The sequence below is a fragment of the Aethalodelphis obliquidens genome, unplaced genomic scaffold, assembly GCF_003676395.1.
Source record: "Aethalodelphis obliquidens isolate GAN/ISIS:26980383/991018 unplaced genomic scaffold, ASM367639v1 scaffold20, whole genome shotgun sequence".
NCBI lineage: Eukaryota > Metazoa > Chordata > Mammalia > Artiodactyla > Delphinidae > Aethalodelphis > Aethalodelphis obliquidens.
In genome coordinates this window covers 13,781,834-13,796,488 of record NW_020837964.1, presented here as the reverse complement: position 1 = coordinate 13,796,488, position 14,655 = coordinate 13,781,834, and the positions used below count along the sequence as shown (strand labels likewise).

At 41.7% G+C, this 14,655-nt stretch overlaps 1 protein-coding gene across 1 annotated transcript in view; it reads left to right on the top strand.

Moving 5' to 3' along the window:
* Positions 1-14,655, top strand: part of HYDIN (HYDIN axonemal central pair apparatus protein) — a 433,475-nt gene that overhangs the window by 301,750 nt on the left and 117,070 nt on the right. The window contains exons 30-36 of the mRNA XM_027119341.1: positions 6,956-7,133; positions 8,829-8,947; positions 10,623-10,750; positions 11,176-11,312; positions 11,532-11,659; positions 11,810-12,001; positions 12,317-12,466. Coding sequence (XP_026975142.1) covers positions 6,956-7,133; positions 8,829-8,947; positions 10,623-10,750; positions 11,176-11,312; positions 11,532-11,659; positions 11,810-12,001; positions 12,317-12,466 — 1,032 coding nt within the window. The remainder of the gene's footprint in view (positions 1-6,955; positions 7,134-8,828; positions 8,948-10,622; positions 10,751-11,175; positions 11,313-11,531; positions 11,660-11,809; positions 12,002-12,316; positions 12,467-14,655) is intronic.

The window sequence follows — 14,655 nt, the reverse complement described above, 5'->3', positions numbered from 1 at the left end:
AACCGTATTCTGCATTCCTAATTTCAGTGATCATATTTTTCATTTCAAAAATTCCACCTGTTATTCACCTCTTTCACTGGGATTTTAATTTCTTCGTTTATCACTAATCATTTTGTAGATTCTTTTAAGTTATTCTAATTGAGTTATTAGGGATGCCATTATTCCTATTTGTGTGACTGTTAACTCTCTTTCATTATCAATGCTTTCCCTGTATGACATGTAATTTTTGACTTGGGATCATCTTCCACTGACACCGTTTTCTCTGTGACAGCCTCATTCACCCTGGATTGCAGGGTGGTGCTACAGTAGTGTTGCAGTTGTTTTTGCCAGGTACCCCAAGGGGTCAGATTTTGAGTTAATGTTTTGTTTGTTTGTTTGTTTTCTTTCTTATTGGAGTATAGTTGCTTTACTTGAGTTAATGTTTTGACCTGGATTAACCACAGTGATCTGTCAGTGTGTGTGAAGACTCCATGCACATGCATGATACAGGCTTGAGCATTCTGTATCCCATGGGATACATATTTTCCCCACCTAGGATCCCAGAGAGATACAAGCTTCCTTGATTCTTCCCTGAAGTGCAGAGAAATAACAGGAGTGGCCACCCTTCATGGCTCCAGCCTTGTGCAGGGATTTGCCCTGTGTGCCCACCTCACATGGGTCCAGGCTGCATCTCTCTATTTCAGTCCTTGGGTGGTAGGAACTGTAGTTGGGTCTGATGTCACCCATGGTCACCAAGTAAAGGCTCTGAACTTAACCACACTGGCTAGGTTCCATCTGTTTCTTTTTCACATCAGAGGATCTATTTTCTTTCAAGCTCACTATATATTGAAAGAGAGTTTTGTTGTTGCCTTTGTTGTTGTTGGGCCTTATACAGAATATCCTTACACTTGTAGCATGAGAGGGAGCTATAACAGTGCAGTCACCAGCATTTTCAGAACCAGAAGTAGGAGGATTTTTCATCCCCATATACTTTTTCCTGGTTTGGGGTTACTCCCTGTCCCTGACTCTCTGCTCCTGCTGTTTACACACGGTGGCTTCTTGAATCTCATTGATACAATGGATTAGATATTATCTTACTTTTTCTTCTTTCTTATAGGAACTCATAGAATATATTTGCTCTTATTCCTCAGAATCATCACTGTGTCATGGGTCCCCAGGATCATCCCCCAGGTTTAACGATTCTCTAGGGGGACTCACCAATAAGTTGTACTGGTGACTATGATTTATTCCAGCCAAAGAATACAAGTAAAATCAGCAAAAGGAAGAAGCACATGGAGCAAAGTTCAGAAGAAACCCGGCGCAGGCATCCAAGAATTCTCTCCCAGTGGAGTCACGCAAGATGCTCCTAATTCCCCAGCAATGAGCTGTGACTACACAATATGAGAGCTACCACAGAAGCCCACTGGAGACTCAGTGCCAGTGGGGCCCAGTCACACAGACACCCTCTGCCTGGCGCATACCGAAATTCCAGTCTCCCAGAAAGAAAACAGGTGTTCAGCATAAACCATAGTTGTTTACACAAAAAAGTTGAGGCACAGTGAGCCATTCTTACCAACTTTGCAAGCAGGCCTTTCTAAGAGTAGCAGTTTTAGGACTGCTATGTTAACTCTTTTTTGTACTTCCCCCTTCTTTTGAACTGGACGTTGTTTTTATGGTTCCGAATGGGATTTTTTTCTCTGTATGTTTTTTCTTTTCTATATTTACCAGATTTCCTGCTATAAGGCCAGATTCTTAAAATGAAAACAAATGTTTACAGAGTCCTGCAGTGTACATGAATGCTTGAACATATAACTAGATAGAGAAAAATTTTCCACCAGAATAACATGAGAGAACTATTGGTTATTGGAAAAATACATTGTTACTGCTAAAGATAAAAGCTGAGACCCACCCCACTACCCTCCAGGGCACTGAGTGCAGGAAGAAAGAGAATTTTGTAGGAAACAAGAGAATTTTGTGGATTGCTCAAGAGAGGGGTGAGGAGAAGAGAGAATGAGCATGGGAGGGTGAATCCTGGGAAACACTGCGCACTGCAATTTGACTCCACCTTATAACACTCCCCACATACACACTCACACTCACACATTCCATAAAATGTGCAAAATTTCATAAAATGCTTCATGTGAGTGAGTGCATTGTGAAATTTGGTGACAAGGCTCAGTTCTGTTCAGTGAAGCAGATAGTGTGTAAGGAAGTGAGAGAGTGGAGGCCAAGGGAAGCAAGAGAATGAGGCAATGGCTTCTCATAGAAATGATGGCAATGATTTTTAACTGTCACAGGCACTTTGAGGGTTGGAGATAAGTTTATTAACACTAGTGGACTCATGGACCCCCATGGTGTGTGTGGGTGTGTATTTAAATAAAATATGGATTGATATCCACCAATCAGTGTTAATCATTATTTATGTGTCAGTAGTAAGCACTAGTGATCTTCATTAAATTTTTTCTTGTCTTCATGCTCTAATTTTTCTTCAAAGAATATATATTACTTGTAACATCAAAAAACAATAAAATATGTTCAAAATTATGAGGTCCCTTCAAAAATGACTTTTAAAACACTTCTAAATAGCTTGAACCTATACTAGCATTTTTCCCTAGTTTTTTTTTTCAATGTTGGCTCCTTTTTGGAATTTAAAAAAAAATTTTATTGGGGTATAGTTGATTTACAATGTTGTGTTAGTTTCAGGTGTACAGCAAAGTGATTCTGTTATACATATACATATATCCACTCTTTTTTAGATTCTTTTCCCATATAGGCCATTACAGAGTACTGAGTAGAGTTCCCTGTGCTATACAATAGGTCTGTATTAGTTATCTGTTTTATGTATAGTAGGATGTATATGTCAATCCCAGTCTCCCAATTTATCCCTATAAATATCAGTTAAGTCCATCTTGTTTAATGTATCATTTAAAACTTGTGTTTCCTTATTTGTTTTCAATTTGGATGATCTGTCCATTGTTGGAAGGGGTGTTAAAGTCCCCTACTATGATTGTGTTACTGTCAATTTCCCCTTTTATGGTTGTTAGCATTTGCCTTATGTATTGAGGTGCTCCTATGTTGGGTGCATAAATATTTACAATTGTTACATCTTCTTGGATTGATCCCTTGATCATTCTTTAGTGTCCTTCTTTGTCTCTTGTAATAGCATTTATTTTAAAGTCTATTTTGTCTGATATGAGAATTGCTACTCCAGCTTTCTTTTGATTTCCATTTGCATGGAATATCTTTTTCCATCCCCTCACTTTCAGTCTGTATGTGTCCTTAGGTCTGAAGTGGGTCTCTTGTAGACAGCATATATACGGGTCTTGTTTTTGTATCCATTCAGCCAGTCTGTGTCTTTTGGTTGGAGCATTTAATCCATTTACATTTAAGGTAGTTATCGATATGTATGTTCCTATTACCATTTTCTTAATTGTTTTGAGTTTGTTATTGTAGGTCTTTTCCTTCTCTTGTGTTTCCTGCCTAGAGAAAGTCCTTTAGCATTTGTTGTAAACCTGGTTTGGTGGTGCTGAATTCTCTTAGCTTTTGCTTGTCTGTAAAGGTTTTAATTTCTCCATCAAATCTGCATGAGATCCTTGCTGGGTAGAGTGATCTTGGTTGTAGGTTTTTCCCTTCCATCACTGTAAATATGTCCTGCCACTCCCTTCTGGCGCACAGAGTTTCTGCTGAAAGATCAGCTGTTAACCTTATGGGGATTCCCTTGTATGTTATTTGCTGTTTTTCCCTTGCTGCTTTTAATATTTTTTGTTTGTACTTAATTTTTGATAGTTTGATTAACATGTGTCTTGGTGTGTTCCTCCTTGGATTTATCCTGTATGGGACTCTCTGTGCTTCCCGGACTTGACTGACTAGTTCCTTTCCCATATTAGGGAAGTTTTCAACTCTAATCTCTTCAAATATTTTCTCAGTCCCTTTCTTTTTTCTCTTCTCCTTCTGGGACCCCTGTAATTCGAATGTTGGTGCATTTAATGTTGTCCCAGAGGTCTCTGAGACTGTCCTCAATTCTTTTCATTCTTTTTTCTTTATTCTGCTCTGTGGTAGTTATTTCCACTATTTTATCTTCCAGGTCACTTATCTGTTCTTTGCCTCAGTTATTCTGTTATTGATTCCTTCTAGAGAATTTTTCATTTCATTTATTGTGTTGTTCATCATTGTTTGTTTGCTCTTTAGTTCTTCTGGGTCCTTGTTAAACGTTTCTTGCATTTTGTCTATTCTGTTTCCAAGATTTTGGGTCATCTTTACTATCATTACTCTGAATTCTTTTTCAGATAGACTGCCTATTTCCTCTTCATTTGTTTGGTCTGGTGGGTTTTTACCTTGCTCCTTCATCTGCTGTGTTTCTCTGTCTTCTCATTTTGCCTAACTTACTATGTTTGGAGGTCTCCTTTTCACAGCCTGCAGGTTCGTAGTTCCTGTTGTTTTTGGTGTCTACCCCCAGTGGCTAAGGTTGGTTCAGTGGGTCATGTAGGCTTCCTGGTGGAGGGGACTGGTGCCTGTGTTCTGGTGGATGAGGCTGGATCTTGTCTTTCTGGTGGGTAGGACTGCCTCCGGTGGTATGTTTTGGGGTGTCTCTGCCCTTATTTTGATTTTAGGCAGCCTCTCTGCTAATGGGTGGGGTTGTGTTCTTGTGTTGCTAGTTGTTTGGCATAGAGTGTCCAGCACTGTAGCTTGCTGGTCATTGAGTGGAGCTGGGTCTTAGCATTGAGATGGAGATCTCTGAGAGAGCTTTTGCCGTTTGATATTATTTGAGGCCAGGAGGTCTCTGGTGGACCAGTGTCCTGAACTCGGCTCTCCTACCTCTGACTCGGCTCTCCTACCTCAGAGGCTCAGGCCTGGCACCCGGGCAGAGCACCAAGACCCTGTCAGCCACACGGCTCAGAAGAAAAGGGAGGAAAAGAGAGAGAGAGAGAGAGAGGAAGAAAAATAAAGTTATTAAAATAAAAAATGTATTATTTTTTAAAAAGTAACAAAAAAAAGAAAGAAAGAAAGAAGAGAGCAACCAAACCAAAAAACAAATCCACCAATGATAACAAGTGCTAAAAACTATACTAAAAAACAACAACAACAACAAAAAACGGGGAGACAGAACCCTAGGACAAATGGTGAAAGCAAAGCTATACAGACAAAATCACACAAAGAAGCATACACATACACACTCACAAAAGGAGAAAAAGGAAAAATATATATATTAAAAAAAATAAAGGAAGAGAGCAACCAAATCAATAAACAAATCTACCAATGATAATAAGCTCTAAATAATAAACTAAGATAAACATAAAACCAAAAACAACTTAGATGCAGGAAGCAAACCCCAAGTCTACAGTTGCTCCCAAAGTCCACCGCCTCAATTTTGGGATGATTCATTGTCTACTCAGGTATTCCACAGATGCAGGGTACATCAAGTTGATTGTGGAGATTTAATCCTCTGCTCCTGAGGCTGCTGGGAGAGTTTTCCCTTCCTCTTCTTTGTTCGCACAGCTCCTGGAGTTCAGCTTTGGTTTCGGCCCCGCCTCTGCATGTAGGTTGCCGGAGGGCGTCTGTTCTTCACCCAGACAGGAGAGGGTTAAAGGAGCAGCGGATTAGGGGGCTTTGGCTCACTCAGACCAGGGGAGGAAGGGGTACAAAATGCGGGGTGAGCCTGCAGCGGCAGAGGCCGGCGTGATGTTGCACCAGCCTGAGGCACGATGTGTGTTCTCCTGGTCAAGTTGTCCCGGGATCACGGGACCCTGGCAGTGGCGGGCTGCACAGACTCCCGGGAGGGGAGGTGTGGATAGTGACCTGTGCTTGCAACAGGCTTCTTGGGGGCTGCAGCGGCAGCCTTAGCATCTCATACCCGTCTCTGGGGTCTGTGCTGATAGCCGCAGCTCACGCCCATCTCTGGAGCTCATTTAGGCGGTGCTCTGAATCCCCTCTCCTCACGCATCCCAAAACAATGGTCTCTTGCCTCTTAGGCAGGTCCAGACTTTTTCCCAGACTCCCTCCCGGCTAGCTGTGGCGCACTAGCCCCCTTCAGGCTGTGTTCAGGCAGCCAAGCCCAGTCCTCTCCCTGGGGTCTGAACTCCAAAGCCCGAGCCTCAGCTCCCAGCCCCCGCCTGCCCTGGCGGGTGAGCAGACAAGCCTCTCAGGCTGGTGAGTGCTGGTCAGCAGCGATCCTCTGTGCGGGAATTTCTCTGCTTTGCCCTCTGCACCTGCACTCTCCTCCGTGGCTCCAAAGCTTCCCCCTGCCCACCCACCATCTCCACCAGTGAAGGGGCTTCCTAGTGTGTGGAAACTTCTTCTTCACAGCTCCCTCCCAGAGGTGCAGGTCCCATCCCTATTCTTTTGTCTCTGTTTTTCTTTTTTCTTTTGCCCTACCCAGGTACGTGGGCAGTTTTTTGCCTTTGGGAAGTCTGAGGTCTTCTGCCAGCGTTCAGTAGGTGTTTTGTAGGAGCTGGTCCTCACGTAGATGTATTTTTAATGTATTTTTGGGGAGGAAGGTGATCTCCACGTCTTGCGCCTCCACCATTTTGAAGCTATCTCCACTAAAGCAGTTAGTGGAGTGATTTTTCCCGTTGACATTCCCACCAGATGTGTTGAAATGTGAGTTTCTTTTGATGCATAGTCTTACCAAATTTGGCAAACTTTACCAATCTTATGGTTTAAAATTGTTTTCAGTATGATCTTAATTTGCATTTCCCTGGTTACTTATAAGGATAAGCAGCTTTACTGTTTGCTTGCCATTCTGTTTCCTCTTTTATGAAATGCGTGCCCACATATGCTGCCTATTTTTCTATTGTTTGTCATTTTCTCGTACCTTCATAGGAATGAATCTTGGAGGAGGAATGTGAGTGGACAGTTTAGCACACTAGGCCCTTGGGATTATCTAGTCCATCAAACTGCCAGAAGCAAGAGTCCATTGTAAATTTTACATAAATTTTACGTAAATCTTAAAATCCTCTCCCATCTTTCTGCTGTATAGGGTTTTATCGGTTCCCATAAAGAGCAAGTGTTGAAGGTTTACTACTTGCCTGGAGTACCTGAGATCTTTCAAAGGAGCTTCCAGATACAGATTGCCCACTTGGACCCAGAAAATATTACTCTGAGTGGAGAGGGAATCTTTCCCCGAATCTGCGTCGATCTCCCCAGGAACCTCAAAGGTACTTCTGCCCTCTATAGTATTTCCCCACTGGATGACAAGATGTGTTTTAGCTGCTTATTATAAGGTTGATGGCAACTCGCATTATTTGTTTGGCAGTCCTCACAAGTTCCCTTTTGTGTTATTCCTGAATTGCAAAAAACGGCAAGAGTTGAAATTGACTTGGTGACCTGAGATGAGTAAGACAAGATAGGGTCCATGGTAGTTCCAAATTAAGACCCCTGGCCAATTTTGCCATCATTAAATTACTTAAAGAGGGATCAGGACATTGTACTTCCAAAATCCTTTTCCTCCATCACATGTTCCTTCCAGCTGCACTCTCTCACTGAGTTGTCACTCACAGATGGCCATTGAGAAGGCAAAGGCTGATTGTACTGCAAGGAATACAGTTCTCAGAATATCACTATAAACTGTACAGAAAGGCAGCTAAGGTTCCAACCCCTTATGCTGGCAGTACAGTTTGGAGGCTAATTTAGACTTATCAGTTGCCTGCCCACATCCTTAGCCAAGGCTTTTCTGGGTAACATCTGGCACCCAGAGCCATCCCTCTGTATCAGAATATTTCTGTCTTGGCAGATCCTGAAGCTCACCCCAGCAGCTGTTTTAGCCACAGACTGACTCTGGCTCTTTCTTCCTGACATGGACTACAGGATGAAGAGTCAAGAGAAACTTCTCACTCTTCTTCATGAACCCTCTTCAAGCTCTTTGAAATCTACATTCCCTAAGCAGCTTCAGACTAAGCCCTCCCACCTCAGCCTTTCCTCCTACCCCACTCCCCAAAGTCACTAACTCACCTGTTGATGGTCATGCATTAAATCCTAATTGTCCGCTCCCTGATAATATGAACACAAATATTAATAAATCTAAGACCATGTTACACTCTAGTATCTAGAGTTCCAGCCAGCCGGCGGTTAGTCCAACTCTACGTATAATTGTCAAGAAGAAAAGCCTTTGCCACACAGTTGAAAACTGGGTGCCCAGCTGGCCTCATGATGGCAGTAGACATGTTTGCCCAATACAGGGCTTTAAAATAATTTAAATCTGAATACTAGTTGGGTCTTCTGTACTCCAGTTCACCACAGTCCCAGCACTTCCTATGGTTTCATAGAAGGCACTTTAATGACTTTGCTTACCTTGCCCCTCAAGCATTTGAATTTGCGCTGGCTTACTGGTGAACTGGTGAAATCTCTCTCCCCATTGCCCAGCCTGCCTGATTCAGGGGACTGTAGCTTATTTAGTCGTAGTTAAAGCAACTTGAACCAAATATATTCTTTTTGTTAACAGAGAATTAATAAACATGAAGACCAACCTGAAGGGTGACCATCCACGTGGGTTTGTCCAGCATGGAGGGGTTTCCCAAGTGGTGCAGCCATCAGTGCTAGAACTGGGAAAGTACCAAGTAGGCTGGGATCCAGTTGGTCACCCTATGAGTGGCTCAGGATGTTACTGTCATTAAGTTCTTGAGAAACAGTTGGTAGCCCACTAGAGCATAATCTCATAAAACTCAGTGAGTTCTCTTTTACAAATTCTACTCATTCACAAATTATCCTCTGAAGCAGAGAAAACATGGCAGGCTAAGTTTCACAAAGTTCACTTCCCTTCTCACTTTATTTACCCTGAGCTTAGAGTCTGTGTTTTAGGCATAATTCATATATTTCTAGCCATTCAGATTTCCTTCTCCTTCCAACCCCCACAGGATGTGAGAAGTATGAAATCTTCTTAAATCAGGCCAGAAAAAACCTAGAAGAAACCAAAAATGAAATGTTTGACCACTTAGAGAGACCTGAGGAAGTGCCTGAGGATGAATCTTCTGAGGTAAGATTGGCTTCGCTCTGCACAGGAAGTAGATTCACAGGAAGCTGCAAAAAAAATGTTTTTCCCAGTGGTAACATCTTGCATAACTATAGAACAGTATCAAAACCAGGAAATTGACATTGGTACAAGCCATAGAGCTTATTCAGATTTCATCAGTGTTATATGTACTCGTGGGTCTGTCTCTGCATGTCTGCATGTCTCTGTATGTATGCATATCTGCGTCTGTGTGTGGTTCTAATCCAATTTTTTCACGTGTAGTTTTGTGTATCCACCACCACAGTTAAGATACAGAAGTGTTCCATCTCCGTAAGTATCCCTTGTGCTCACTGGGGAAATAGAATTATAAGCAAAAGTCTCTTTCCAACCCACAAAATCTCTCCACAAAGGTGGAAGAGAAAGAATCCAACTTTATTATTGATAAGCATTAAAGCAGAAAGTGTTCCATGTCTCTGTCAGTCTGCTAGGAGATTGCAAAGACAGAAAGAAATCTCAGTCTTTCGTAAAGCCAAGCAGATACAACCTATTATATACATGTTCTCAAGGTAAACAGTAACTAGTCCTTAAGTAAAAACTATAACTAGTCCTCAAGTAAGAGGACTTGACAGCACCATTTGTCACACTTAGTTCATGCTAAATTCACATGGTAATTGGGGTGACCATCTGTGTTAGCTAATTGGCTTTACCCAAAGGGAAAACAAACCTTTTGTGTTTTTATGACAGGGTCCTCTGAAGTTGAGCTCCTATCCTCCCACAGAAATGGCAGGATAGGAGATGGGGCTCTATCTTCCTTGACGATGACATGTCAAAGAGATGGTTCCCAGGTCCTTAAGGAAGATGTTCCTGGGTTGTGAAGCTGATAAAAAGTCTTAGCCTATGAAAAGATTTATATATATTTCCAAGAGACAGAGAAAGATCTTACAAGTTTTCTTGAAAATGAAGCTGGAAGAAGTCTCTACCCTTATTTTCAACAGGGAGAATTGAGCCTCTTTTTTTTTGCCACACCTCATGGCTTACAGGATCTCAGTTCCTGACCAGGGATTGAACCGGGGCCGCAGCAGTGAAAGCCCGGAATCCTAACCACTAGGCCACCAGGGAACTCCCTTGAGTCTCTTATTTTTAATTTGTTTTTTTTTTTTTTTTTTTTTTTTTTTTTTTTTTTTTGCATTTGGAACATTTATTTCAGGAAATACATTTTGTTTTTGCCTTTACATGCTTCTCGCTTATAGCCATCCCCAATCTCCCCACCCCTTTCCCCTGGCAGCCACTATAGTTCTCCATCTCTATAATCTTGTTATGAGTATAGAAGAGTTATGTAAATGGAATCATACAGTATGTAACCTTTTGAGATTATTTTTTTTCATTCAGCATAATGCCCTTGAGATCCATCAACATAAATAGTTCATTCCTTACTCCATTGCTCAGTAATACTCCATGGCACAGATGTACAGTTTGTTTAACCACCTTGAACCCCAACAAAAATTTTAACACCACAGATATACTGTATATCTATTTATTTACTGTGGCCCTTTGGAGGGCCACAAGCCATTGTAATATCTAAGATTTTCTCACTCTCTCCTCCATGAAGCAACTTTCGCCCCCTTGGGGGTGGTTTTGCCCCCATTGAGAATGCATGTTCTCAAAGAATTTGCTTACTTGCTCTTCTCTCTTGCTCCAGTTAAATGCTCAACTCCAGATGGAAGTAGAGCGGCTTATAGTCCAAAACTATGCCACAGAACATCAGAAATCAATTGTCCTTGGTTCCGTGGACAACTTCTGCCATCAGAGTCACCGCAAACCGATCAAGTGAGTGCCCTTCCATGTCGTGTTTGTTTCAGAGTGTGGCAGAGCCAGCGGTGCCCTCCACCAGAGTGCTCCATGAATTAATGATTGACTATGTACGGATGAAATCCACTCGCCTTACATGTCTGCCGTTCTCTAGCAGCCAGCCAACCAGGCAGGTCTCTGCCTCTTAGTCAGAAACCTCCCACTTTGTCTAATAGATGGGCCGGTTTCAGGTCCTTAAGGACCAGCACTGAAGGTGTTTAGAGATGATGGCTAAAGCAGCAGTGTGGTCTTCTGGGGGAAGTGTCTTGTTCCTAGTCTCCATTCTGGAGAGTGGTGGTTCTCTACTCCAGAGAATAGAATTGTGCAGAGGAGATGGAAGAAAGCCTCACACTCTTGCACATTTGGAAATGTGAGTGGTAAGAAGACCTTGTTAACTGTTTCAGAGTCCAGCTGCCAGAATATATCCTAGACTTTGGCTACATCACCCTTGGTGACGTCCGAACCCACATCATCAAGATCACCAACACCAGTCACTTCCCAGTGTCCTTCCATGCAGAAAAGCATGTCCTTCACGACACAGGTAACCAGGATGGAGACCCTTCCTATTGCACTCTGTCATTTCTAACACGATGCCCATCTGTACTGTCCTGGAGTGCTTCTTCTGGGATCAGCTGAAAGAATTGTTGGGCCATTAATTGATACTTTGAGTGGTCATCCTGCCTCCGATGGGCTGTATCTAGAGCAGCTCTTGATTGCTACTTTTCTTTTCCTCAAAGAAATTTTGTTTGTCTTGGTCCAGGCTTCAGTATTGAGCTAGATCGTGTGAAGAATCTGCCTTACTGTGAAACGGAAACATTTGAAGTGAGATTTGATGCACAAGGGGCCAGCCTTTCTGTTGGAAACAAAAATGTCATTCTGCCCATCAAGGTAAGATGCATCACGAGGCCCAGCTGATCCTCCCCAGCTTCCATCTCTGCTTGCTGATCACCCCTGTGATGATCCAGTTACTATTTCAGAGCCGTGATTCTTTCTCCTATCCCATGCGACATGGTAACAACAATTTTATGCCCACTCTAGGTGGTTGGAGGGCCAGCAGTTCACATCTGTCTCCAAGCCAAGGTGACCATTCCCAGTATGACACTGTCTTGTGGAAAAGTGGAGTTTGCCACAATTCAGTGTGGACAGTGCCTCGTGGAAACTATTCAGCTTTCCAATCACCTCCAAGTCCCTTGTGAATGGTTTATCCACACCCCTAAGCAAGTTAGCAAGGTAAATGAATTGTGGCCCATTGTCCCCTTTTTTCCATCTCCATTTAAGTCAGATTTATAATTCTAATCCGTCACTCTCTTCATTTCACCCTTCTGCTCAAAGACTTTCAGCGACAACCATTGCCCCCTGAATAAAATGTAGGCCCTCAGCCCAGCACTCAAGGACTATCAGGCCATGCTATCTCGCGAATGTCATGTCGTATTTATCTTTGTGCCCTGACACCTGGGAAGTAATCAGTAAACATAGATTGAGTGGGTGGACGGTGGAGGCATTTTCCAAAGAAAATGGTCTAATTGCCTACTATTTATTTGCCAGCTGGAGAAACACATGCCAAAGTACTTAAGACGGAAACTATGCGCTGAATTCAAGCCAAAGACACGGATCTTTGAGATTCAGCCCACTTCTGGGGTCTTGGATCCTGGTGAGAAGTCCAACATGCAAGTGAAATTCATGCCCAAAGAAGAGGTAAGCTTTAAAGAAATGCAGTCTCATTCAGACTCTCTGGATCTCTTTGAGCTGTACTCGAAGTCCATGCTTGATTGGGTCTCCAGGGAAACTTTGAGTGACCTGTCCCTCACTATTCTGATTATGACATTCAGTGCTCTGGTTCATGCAGGAGCTGTGTCCTGGTGGTTAGGAGCACCGGCTCTGGAATCGGCAGATCTATCTAACACTTTGACTTTTACCAACAGACCTGGCTTAGTGGCCTTCTGCCTCTGACTAAGAGGCTGCATGGCTTTGGGCAAATTGTTCAGCCTCGCTAAACCTCAGTTTGCTCATAGATAAAATGAAAAATAATAATATCACATGTCCAAAATCCCTTATTGCAATTCCAAAATCCAATAAGTTCTAAAAACTGGGGGAAAAATTTTTTTAAGTTTCGGACCCAAACTCATTTGGCAGAAAAACCTATCTGAACTGACATGAGACTACTTAACCTTTATTTATCCCCCTTGGTTTGCAGACTCAAACACTGCAACTGCAGAAATATTAATGTGTTTGATTACAGGGGATGCTGCTAAGGCTACTATGTAACATAGGGTATATGCTCTGTGTTTACCTTTTTAAAACTCTGAATTTGAAAGCATCTGGCCCCTAGGGTTTCAGGTAAGAAATTATCAACCTGCAGTAGCTACCTCCTAAGGGTCATTTTGAAGATTAAATGAATTAATGTGAATAAAATGCATAGCATACTGCTCTGTATGTAGTGTCTCAATATCTATTTACTATTATCATCAGTAGTTGTGATAATAATAAGTACTTTCTGGTAGACATACTCCTTGGGCCTCACAAGTGTTTCTTTTGCAAACACCATGAGCACAAAGCTACTCCTGACAAAGAATACAGTAAAAAAATAATAAAAATCCTAGAACCAGAGAGGATCTCAAGAGGTTACACTGTAAAGACTTTTGCTGAAAGCCTAAGGCATTTGGGAGATGTTTTTCTTTATTCTTTTAAAAGAAGAAATCGATGTGAGTTTTATAAAATACCCATGGTTAACTCCCGTTTTCCTGGTAACGGCTTTGAGGAAGTGCTTCAGAATCTACAATGAGAAGAAAGAAAAGAGAATGACTTCATATCTGATTCTAAAATAGAGTCCCTGTTTCTGTCATTATCAAAATCTCCCCAACCCTTTTAAAAGAAAAGAAAACTAATGTGTTTGTCATTCTTAGAGAGTCTTAAGACTGCCAGCAGGTTTACTCAAGATTTTGGATGTTTTACTGAAAAAAATACCAGTAAATATAGTAAAAAAAAAAAGATTTGTTTGGGCAGTTCCATAAGTGTTGAGTTAGCATTGGTCAAAATTAATAAAATGTTTCCACCAAATGGGATAGGAATTTTTTTAAGTATCATTTTTTACTGAAGTATAGTTAATTTACAATGAATACATATATTTTTTTCAGACTCTTTTCCATTGTAGGCTATTATAAGATATTGAGTATAGTTCCCTATGCTATACAGTAGGTCCTTATTGTTTACCTATTTTATATATAGTAGTATGTATATATTAATCCCAAACTCCTCATTTATCTCTCCCCCCCACCCCACTATCCCCTTTGGTAACCATAAGTTTGTTTTCTATGTCTGAGTTTATTTCTGTTTTGTAAATAAGTTCACTTGTATCACTTTTTTAGATTCCACATATAAGCGATATCATATGATATTTGTCTTTCTCTATCTGGCTTACTTCACTTAGTATGATAATCTCTAGGTCCATCCATGTTGCTGCAAATGGTATTATTCCATTCTTTTTTACTCCATTGTACATATATACCACATCTTCTTTGTTCATTCTTCTGTTGATGGACATTTAGGTTGCTTCCATGTCTTGGCTGTTGTAAACGGTACTTCTATGCACATTGAGGTGCATGTATCTTTTCAAATTAGAGTTTGGGAGAGGAATTTATTGGCCGTATACAAGGAACTGGTTAGCCTTGCAACCCATACAGTCCACACCTATATCTTCACCAGCATCAGCAGCACAGAGAAACACTGATGTCCACATTAACAACTCCTAGACATTATAACATGCGTTCAGAATACTTTGTGTTAGAAAACAAGATGAATGAAATGTTTTAGAAATATTTCCCTGGGACTTCCCTGGTGGTGTAGTGGTTAAGAATCCACCTGCCAGTGCAGGGAACATGGGTTCA